General features: G+C 35.7%; 1 protein-coding gene across 1 annotated transcript; it reads right to left on the reverse strand.

Annotated features, from left to right (window-relative positions):
* On the reverse strand, positions 6762 to 8307 carry LOC104701257 (probable S-adenosylmethionine-dependent methyltransferase At5g38100). Its single transcript, XM_010416905.2, has 3 exons — positions 8152 to 8307; positions 7415 to 8068; positions 6762 to 7267 (listed from the first exon to the last, which is right to left on the reverse strand). Exons 1-3 carry the CDS (start codon positions 8224 to 8226, stop codon positions 6935 to 6937), a joined length of 1062 nt encoding a protein of 353 aa, XP_010415207.1. The 5' UTR covers positions 8227 to 8307; the 3' UTR covers positions 6762 to 6934.

Here is an 11246-nt window from a genome sequence, read left to right on the forward strand (position 1 = left end):
AATGGAAAGTGTTAAAGGAGTTAGAGCTTTGCTATTTATGGAAAGTGGTGTTGCAAAAAAGAAAATAGAAAGTTTCTAAAACTAGAAGGTTTATGAAAAGTTGGAACTTGTTTATTTTTGGAAAGGGTGTGTGTGAGCAACAAAGTGTTTGAGATGTTTTTGGAGTGAGGCCTGGGGGTGGCCAAGGCAGAGGTGATATTAAGGGAGAGTATATGGTGTTGGTAAGACATTGAGATGTTCTACGCGGATCATGGGGGGTGGTCCCGATTAGAGAAATGCTTATAGACGTTATGACCGTTTGTTATAGGGACGGAGGGTCCTGAACAACTCGTGAGGAGATGGGGGTTCTCCTGAGGGGACGGGGGTTCCCTAGATACCGATAGCTCGAGGGATTACGGTCCTAAGGGTGACAGAGGAGATGGGGTTCTCCTGGTACCGAGATCCTGAGGGTGACGACCTGAGGGTGAGACGGTATGACTCAAAGACGGGGGGTCTGAGAGTGAGATCAGTATGGCTTGAAGGTTGTGACCTAAGAGCAGGTGAGTTGGTGGCAAAAGTGTCAAGGACGTGGAGATAAGCAGTGTGACCGGATACGGATTTAGGAGATTGATAGGGGTTCAATCTCAGATTTTCTGTTGTGATCGGATGTGGATTTAGGAGATTGATGGGGGTTCAATCTCAGATTTCCTGTTGTGATCGGATGCGGATTTAGGGGATTGACGGGGGGTTCAATCTCAGATTTTCTGCTATGATCGGGTGCAGGTTTAGGAGATTGATGGGGGTTCAATCTCGGATTTCCTGTTGTGATCGAATACGGATCTCGGGGTTGATGGGGGTTCATCCTCGGGGTTTTTGTGTGTTGACTGGGAGGGTCATGTTTATACTGGCCGAGGGGGAAGAGTTGTGATGATTGGGAGAGTCTGGTTGGTTTGACCGGTGGGGTTTGTTTGGTACTGACCAGAGGGGTTAGGGTTATGTATACCGATGGGTCACATGGATGTGCGGACTGTTGTAGCAGTTGCACAGGAAGCCTTGTTGATGATGTTCAGTCCGGTCGGAGGATGTGCGGGCCATGGTGACGGCTGCAAGGTAGTTCTTGACAGATGGACAGTGTTGCGGGATGCGAAGACGAATCCTAGTTGGTGGGGAGAATTGTAACATCCGCGAACCAAAATTGGGGATTTTGGGGATGGGTGTCGATTGACACCATGATAGTGTTGATCGACACCGGCAATTTCTGGGTCGATGAGAGTGTTTTAATTGTCGATTTGGGTAGGTTTGGTTTAAGGAAAACCATGGAACCAGGTTATTTAAATTAAAAGTCGATGAGAAGGGTTTTGGCAAGTGCTTTTGTCGCTGTTTTCCTTTGTTTTTGAGATAAGAAGTGTTCTTGAGGTTTTGGGAGAATTTGTGAGATTTCTTGGTGGTTTTTGGGAGATCTGTTCCTGTGGTGTGAAGATCTAGAGCTAAGGACGAAGGAGGAGCTTCCTAAGGTGTGGGATTCGTTGCTGTTGATCAGAATCTTCCTGCAAAGAGGTGAGTGCATGACCATGGCTGATCTAAGCCTGAGAATCCTTTGTTTTGCTTGTTTCTGTGGCTGTTTATGTGGTATTCTTGTGTCTTTGTGGTTGGATGTTGGTTTCTATGAGTTTGTAGGAGTTTTATATGAGTTTCGGATGATTTGCAGGATTTGGGAAGTGGATCTTCGACTTTCGGCTTCGTGCAGAACGAGTTGCAGAGTCGGTGTTGATCGACACCAAGTAGGTGTCAGTCGATACCAAGGAAGTAGTGTCGATCGACACTGAGGTAGTGTCGGTCGACACCCATTTCTGTCAGCAGCGGCTGATGTCTGTTTTTCTTGGTTTGTTTGTGTTTGGTTGTTATTTGTTAAACATTGGTTTCTCTGTTACTTGTGTGTATAGCCCAGTTAGATGGAAGGATTGCCTCACTAAGTATTTGTGATAATACTTACGCATCTCAATTGTTATTTGTGGTGTACAGGTATGTGATGTGGAATCAAGGCGATGAGGAGGAGGATAATCTAGGGTCTCGTTTGTGTGTTGTTGGTTATGATATTGATGTGGGAACCATGGATAGAGTTATGCTAGGTTGATGGTTAGAATGGTTAGGAATGATATGGTGTTAATGATATGTGGGTTTTGTATTGTTGGTATGTTTCCGCTGTGCATATTGGTTGTTGTTGGTTTACTGTTGAATTGTGGTTTGGTTGGTTTAATTAAGTAGTATGGGATGGTTAATTATATATATTATATTAAAAAAAAACGTGTCGGGTTGTTTCATTTACTAAGGAAAGGAATGTGGTTTTTAATTGGTAACGGAGCAGACACAAATACATCGCTAAATCCTTGGATACCATCAAATCCACCAAGGGCTGTAACCGCTATTGGAAATAGAGTCTCGGGTTTAGTTTCAGTCAAAGAGTTGATAAATGAATACACAAAGACCTGGAATATAGAATTTCTGGAAGAGTACATTGTCCCTGAGGACATCAACCTTATTAAAGACATTAAGTTAAGTCGTCAATTTAATCCAGATTTGTTGGGATGACATTATACATATACAGGGTTCTACACTGTTAAATTAGGATATTGGTTGAATACACGTTTACAAGACAAGATGCTTGGTTTCAGTCCTCCTCCCAGTTCCCAAGGGTTTAAACAAGTAGCATGGAGAGTGAGAACAACACAAAAAATAAGGCATTTCCTTTGGCGATTGATAACAAAAACCGTTGGCATCAAATCGATATTACATCACATGGGTATATTAAGAGATCCACTCTCCTCCAGATGTAATGCAGCTGAGGAAACTCTTGATCATCTATTCTTCACTTGTCAACATGCTGATCAAAGTATAATTAAACCCAATGTGTACTCCACCACGATCTAGTGGTATCGTTGTAACACTTCAGGATCAAATCCACAGAGACCAAGCGATGCACTATGAAATTGTATAGATTTGAATATAGCTAAGGCAAGAAAGATTGTGTTTCAAGTAACCGATTAAAAACAGAAAATAAATAAAAGTTTTGCAATCAAGGAAGAATATTGGGCGTAGGGAATCAATTAGGGGATTACAATCTCGAATTTAGCTGATAGATTGGAAAAGCATTAGATACCGTTCTTGAACTCAAATCATGAATGTAAAACTAACCTACTGTCGCAGCGTTTGTTATCTATGCAAGGAATTGATTAAATTCTAAACCGTCGTTTGAATCTAGCAATCCTAACAAGCAATAAGTTCAAGTTTGATTCTGTTCACAAAGTGCCTTAACTTCAACTTTCGTTGGCTAAGGATCACCTTCCTCACCTATGTTCTTTTCAAGCAATTCAACAACACTTTTGATGTCTAGATGAATTAAACCTACAATCATAAAGCACAACTATAGATGAAGAACACAAAAGATCAATCCCAAATCTAACAACCTAAGTTTAGAGAATCATAAAACCCCTTCTTGAAACCCGAAACCTAATAGTAAAACTACTCAGACATGGAAATCAAAGAACATCAAATCAAAGATGAAGAAAAAATGTTTGAATTGCAAAGAGAAATAAAAGGGTTCAGAATTCTTCTCCAAAAAGTTAGAAAGGATAAGAGATCTTCTCCCAAAGCTTACAAGTACTCAAAAGCTGCGTAGAATAAAAGTTGTTTTTTAAAGGTCGAGCCCGTGCTTAAATAATAAAATAAAACCCTAAAAGTCGGTTTAAAACAAAAAAGGAAACGTTTGCTTCGGGTACGGGATCGATCAATCCCGAATGTAGATCGACCGATCCAGGATGCTTTTCTCTGTTTGCTCCATCTGCTTGCTAGTCCGATCAGTCCTCACCAAATTGGCTTCAGATGCTTGTCTTCATCCCCAAAACACTCAGTTTCCTTCCAAAGTAGCCTAGAACCTGTAAAGACTCACACAAGACTAAAAAGACTCTAAAGGCACATTTGGACTTAACAAAAGACTCAAAACAAATACAAAAACTATTTTTAAAACCTATAAAATACAGACACATCACATGCCTATAACATCTGGAGAGGTACAGTATTTTCACACTATGGACTCCTTGATTCAACAATTCCATTTGTAGAGATATTGAAGATGATAATGTAATACAATAGCAACACCAACCTGTCTGCTATGCACAAACAACTGCCTCTCTGGATCTTATAGAGAATATGGAAAAGTAGAAATATTCATTTCTATCAAGGGAAAACAAGTCTTTGGCAGATATTCAAAACGCTACCACAGAAGCTACCGAATGGGTTGATATTAGGTCTACTAATGATTCCTATCATGCTTCTGCAACTGACAATACATAACAGCGCTCAGGTTGGGAAAAACCAAGTGATGGTTACATCAAATGCAATTATGAGTCGCCAACTAAGTGGTGGAAGACCATCAAAAGCAGCATGGATTTTGCATGATAAAAATGGTTTCTTTTTAGAAGCAGCAATCAGTATTGGTAGAAACTATACAAGATCACTAGAAGCAGAATTACAGGTCCTCTTCATGGCAATGCAACATGTGTGAAGTAGAGGCTACAATAAAGTTCTTTTTCAGGGAGATAATAAAACGGTGCAACGGCTTCTGAGTGGCGATAAGAAAAACTTCAGACTTCATAAGTGGGTGCGAGAAATCAATCATTGGAAACAATAGTTCACCTTACCTTCTTTCCAATGGACACCATGAAGAAGCAACATGGTCGCAGATCGACTAGCAAAGGAATATATATCATATGAATATCTGTTTGTAAAATACCATTATGCTCCCAATTTCATTGTACCACTCCTACATGAGGATCATATTACAAGTTTTTAAAGGAATCAGCTGATATATATATATATATATATATATATATATATATATATATCTGTTGTGATTGTTATATAGGCTTTTTTATTCCATTATTATTTATAAACTTTCAAAAACAAAAAAAATCAAATGTGATTTTGAAATGTGATAATTTTGTTTCTAAGCTTCCCATACGAGGAAACTTCTTACCACAATGGTAAATAAAACAAGTCTTATACTAGTTTTAGTTTCTAATTTCAGTAAATACAGTTTTTTTTGCAATCTAATAATACAAAACTTATTGTATGTCATGAGTGATATAGGCATAACCATTCATTATAGTCTCATGTGTTGAGAACATGCCAATTACGGAGATGTCATACAAGCAAAACTATTAGATGTTTGTTTGAATATTACGAGGAGCGAACTACACCGTAGCCCGTAGATATATTGTTCTTGGTAATTGTTCATTATAATCGCAATGTTTCAGGTAGTTGAATTCAACATTCAACATAATATAAATGCAATAGACGACGTACTGATGCATTAGTTTAATGCATGCATTTTTAAGCTCACTTTGGCATTAGTTTCTTGTCTTGCATTTACTTTCACATTTAGAAGTTTAGGTGTTTTGTGCATTGATCTCTTGTAGGTTTTGAAGTGGTGTTTGCAAGAAAATAAGATTAATTTTGAAGTCATTTGGATCAACTAGGGAGATGAAATGAAGAAGGAGATGTAGCCTAAGGATGAGAAATTGACCGGTGAGCTGTGGCGGCTTGTTGCGGCGGTGTGGTAAAGAGGTTGGAGGAGATATCGAATTCACCTCATGGACAAAGATCCTAGCATTTTCGTGCATGTGGGCGACATCGTGAATTCGCGATGACACAGCGAGCGACATCATGTAGCAGGGTCGTGACGTCGATGGATTGCAGCGGCTTCATGCGGAGGGATCACGAAGCTAGTTTCTTGTTATCCAATAACAATTCAGGTCAAAGCTAGTTTGTCTCGGGTTGACTGGGTTTGTTTTTTTTTCCTGTATAATGTTTTAAACCTATTTTTTTCTTAAGCCTAGGTTTTTTTTATTTGTTATTAAATTTGGAATCTTGTAGTTCTGATAAGTATTTCTCTAGATTTCATTTCTTATATATTTCCTCTACTCTTCTTCTTACATGAATCTTTGAGGATTAGTGACAATTCTTTGGATTTTCATGGCTTTTATTGGTGTTTGCCTACCTCAGAGTGAGGTCCTCACTAATTTGAATGGGTCAATTGCCTTTCTTTTCATTTCACTTAGGTTGTTAGATTAAAACCTCTACTATGTTTTCTTAGGTTAGGGAAATTTGTACATTTCAAGTGCTTAATAATTAGATCTCTTCCCTATGAATTCGACTCTAAAATGCTGTAAACTAAAACCATTAGACTGTAGTTTTCACATTTAAAGAAAATATTAGTTGACTAATTCTTTAATCAACGACCAAATTAAAGAAAAGTTCCCTTTATTATGTTAAGTAATGAGCAAGTTATATATAAAATAACATACCTATGAGGAAGAGATTCACAAAGAGATTAATCATCATGTACCAAATGTTAACTTGTATCCAACTATCCATGCATAATCTAGTGTAACAATATATGAAATTATATTTACCAGTAATCTACTCAAAGAGATTGGTCACACACTTATACTGATATTATATTTCGTAAAAAAAGATAATTGTATTTTCGTTGATTTTATCGATAATTTAGTATAAAAATATTTAAAACTGTTTAAGAAAATTTAATAGTGCACTTAACAAATTTTATTATTTCAATTAAAATATATTTATGTAAATATAAATGTAAAAATCTTAAATTTGAGACTTTGTATGTATAGGATCCGATATATGACACATGGTACCTGGAATAACGTTTTCCGATCGATTCATATCATTTATCAACAACACTAATTATTATAATCGTATGACATTTTAATCGCAAAGTGACTTTTTTATTAATTTGTTGAGACGATAAAACGATAAAATATACCGCAAGAAAGACAAAAATAAAATAAGACGACAAATCACCATGAGATCGAGAGCACAAGATGAAGCAACAATGGAGTAAAACACATTAACAATATATTTGGATAATGGATCAGTTCTTGCGAAGCACAATCAGGTACTGCATTCCAGGTTTGGCATTCTGGAGACGAGAAATCTCTTCGCGTGCCTTGACCTCGACAAGCTCAAAGGCTTTCCTCATGACCTCGGTCCCAAAATGTGCGGCAATAAATGCACCATAGAAGGCCTTGAAGGATATGGCCAATATCTTGGGGTCTAGCGGAAACTCATTCTTAGAGTGAATGATATCCTCAAAAGCCTCGATTGTGAACTTCCCATTCTCCTCAATGATTTGCCTTATCTCGCATTGTTCCGCAAAGTAAATTGAGGTTTTGAAAGTATCCACCTTTTCTTGCTCGGTGACACCCTTTTTCAAATAAAAAGCAAATTTTTTTAAAAAAGAAGAAGATAATGTTAGTTAATACTTATAAAGATAGCAGTATAGTACTAATAATGTTAGTTAAGTTCTTATGTAATTATACGTAATACTTTGAGGATAAAATATTTTATGTACCTGTTTAGCAAGATCACTTAGAGATTCTCCAATAAAATCCATTACTGTTCCTTTAGGGGTCTCGGACATCTTAACTCCGTCTCTTAGACACGAGCCTAGAAGCAACATCAAACCCCCGGGCACGAGCTCTTCAGCTCTGGCATCCAATAGTTTCTTGGTGTCGATAGAGTATTGATCAAGATACGCTTTCTTGACCGCATGGTTGAACCCGGTGCACTGCATGTCTTTGTTCCATAGGGGAGAGTCATGGTCCATGATCCCTTTGGGGATCTTGGAGGTGAAATGGAATGCGTAACTCATGACTCCGATGTGGAAACTTTCCTTAGGAAGAACACGTTCGAAGAAGGAACCAGGAACTCCGGCGCTGTAGTATCTTCTCCCCGGAGGAAGTGTCTGGAAGAGTGTGTTGAAATCGTTGAGGGTAAAGTCATTGAACAGGACTTGGAACTCAATGTCATCCGCCGGGTTTTGTCCGGTTTCTCTACGGTATTTGTCTTCAACTGCATCTATTATGTTTTGGAGTGCAACAAAAGTGTTCGGTCCACTCGCACACCCGAAATCTACTACACTGAACCGGTTCGAAATCAAGTCGAGGTTGAGGTTCACTGAGATCGCCTCGGTCATCTTGTCCTTTGCTGCCTCCAGTAACGCTCTCTGTATATAATTAAAGGACACTGTTACATACATACATCTTAGGATTTCAGAACCTGGCTAACAAGGAATACAATAATTAAAACCTGATAGGAAGACTGTTGGTTGTAACTCTCAGGACCATCTCCTCCAATCATGATCCAATCTGGAGTAGTAGTCATGATGTCTCTCTTCTTTATTCGATCTTCTCTTGTTTGATGCTTTTGTTTTGTTTGTGATGAGAGTAAGTGATAATCCACGGATGTCTCTATGCCTATTTATATAGTAACATTCCTTGTGCTTTAAAGAGCAATGACAAATAATTATCTTATTAGGTCAAATAACCAATCAAATTATATTAGAAACAAATTATTATGATTTTTAAAATTTGTTATTTTGAACAAGGAAAAAAATAATCAGCTACACAAAATCTAAAATGTATAATCAACTACACAAACGGAATGCAATGCATTCCCATGTGTATTAACTATACGATAACATGTAGTGAACATCAGAACTATTTTATTCAGATACACGGTTCGTCGTAATCTGATGAAGTTTATCAACTTTAATTTTGGAATGAATGTACATAATTGTAGCAAGAGAACAACCTATAGGATCCCAAATAGTTTGTGGAAATTTTCGAAGTTTAATATAAATTTGATTGTAGGATGGAAATACTATAATACTTCTTTAAGTCCTAGTTGGAAACTTCAATATAGAAACTATCCGATATAGCTAGAAAGATATATATTGTCATGTTATAAGACAAATTATGTACAGTTACTTAGTCTCATGAAAGTTGTTCTAATTTTCTCCAATCTACTAAACAGGGTTAGTCTGCTCTACTATTTCTAATATCTCTCTCTGTTATTGTTTATAATATTAATCTAAAGGCTAACTCTTGGACTTCTAAATCTAAGTTTTCGAAAAATATCTTATGCAAACATTGTTTTTATTTTGCAAGTTTGAAAGTTCCTTGTTTTGATAGTTTAAAAATATAAGAATTTGGAAAATTTGAAAGTTTTAAAATATTTTAAACAACTGAAAGTTTTAAAGTATTTTTAAAAAGTTGAAAGTTTGACAATATTATATATAAAAGTTTGAAAGTCCCTGGTCTCTAATTGCTTATAAATAATTAATAGTATTTGTTGAGTTAGCTGTTGCGGATAAGAGATTTAATATTATAATGTCCCTTTGATGTGCTTTAAGAAAAAAAAAAAGATATGGGAGGTCAAAAAAAGAAAAGAAAAAAAAGATATGACCTTCGCGACGTTAACTAACCCGACAGTAATTTATCAACCTCAGTTTTGTTTACACGATGCTTTCTCTACAGTAGAATTCTCATGGTTATGGAACTCATAAGAATGGCCAACACGTAGCCTTGCATTAGACTCATTGACAAAGAAACCTTTTTAGACTCATACATCACAACCGTGGTGGTTCACGCAACCGTAGACTACATAGTACTTATCCATGTGTCAGTCCTCAGAGCGGACAGTTTCTTTCTGACTTTGGCATACTACGTATTAGTATTACATGAACCGAACAAAAGCTTGAATTCTGATGATATACTGAAATGTACCACATGAACCAAACCAATGTTTGAATTCTGATAATTTTGCCTAATTTTTTGAAAACCAAACAAATAGAACAAAGTTACTCATTGCCCATAACTTCTGTGAAAGCACACATAGATAAAAAAAATTTTATACATATTATTAATTTTAGTATTTTCATCTATCTCCTCTCTTTTTATTCGCACGACAATCTGCTTTCAGCGTTTCTTTTCTTCTTTTTCAGTTTTAGTCGATGAAATGTATACGTCTTAAACATTATTTAGTTTATAATTAATTATGTTTATGCTTAACTTATAGTTGACAACGATCAGAAAATTAATTGTTAACAAAAAAAAAAGATTCAAAGATCTGAACACAAAAGTAAAGAGTAAAACAAGGGCCTAAAAACATAAAATGAATTTGTCAAATCTTTGAAAAATTCTATGATGAGGTATATTAAAAAAATAAAAATCTATTAAGATTGATGAATATGCATGATAAAGTTAGTGACGAGGAATCGTGCTGGTTTATTTAATGATGAGGGAGAGGAAACAATGGCTGACTGTGACATATAAGAACATGAAATTAAAGATTCCTAAAAATATGACATGGATTTCAATAAATCCTCAGAAAGTTTTACTTTGGTGTGAAATAAGACAATCTTTAATTCAAAAGTAACAGAGAGTCTATTACCTTTGTGGGGGAACATTATGCCTTTCAGAGTTCAGTTGTTAAGAACACGGTTTAATGATCAGCAGAATGTCAAGCCAAAATGAAACTAGCTAGACTTGAAGTTGCCAAAGAATTATACCATTATTTTTGTATATCTAGGAAGATGTAAAGAGAAGCATTGGTGAAAGATCTTGTACTAAACATAATTTATTTCCTGCCAGTCACTTGGAAGACTACAATTTAACCCTTTTAAGTTAAAGATATACAAATATATTGCGAATGTAGAACCAAAAAAAAAAGTGAATTATATTTCAGCCTTTTGCAAATTTAATTTAGATTAACAAAAGAGTTTAGTATAAATGGACAAAATGTATATGTGAATGCTGTTTGACAAAAAGAAAAAGTATATGTAAATGCTTTCATGGCGTCGCTTTTACGACAATATATGTATTATGTGATTCTTCGTTATGTTTCACGTCACTTGTGAAGTTTTTTTTTGTGGGACGTCATAACGTCACTTAAAAGAATTTAAACCAACAACAATCAGTATATGCATTTTTTTAGTAGTGATATACTAAATAATTAAAAAGAAATACTTTAAAATAGCAGTAAAACAAATGCATACACAAGTGAAAAGAAAAATATAATTTAACAAAAAAATCATAAGGAAAAATTAAACAAAAGCTAGCAAAAATAGTGGCTTCTCGAATCTGATTATTTTAAAACCTATATATACCATAAGAAACAGTAATTTAAACAAAAAAATAATAAGTGAATGAGCTTTATGATGATATATTAGAATATGATTTTCTTGCAATCACCCACGAATAATATTAGCGTTTATAAATCATAAATTTTATATTATAGTGTCTTCAACAATCTCAAATCGCTAATTTTTTTTTTAAAAATTTCACAAGGTTTTGGGGTTGTGTACAAGAAGAAAAAATTAAAAAAATAAATAATCATGTACA

The sequence above is a fragment of the Camelina sativa genome, chromosome 7, assembly GCF_000633955.1.
Source record: "Camelina sativa cultivar DH55 chromosome 7, Cs, whole genome shotgun sequence".
In the NCBI taxonomy this organism is placed as follows: Eukaryota; Viridiplantae; Streptophyta; class Magnoliopsida; order Brassicales; family Brassicaceae; genus Camelina; species Camelina sativa.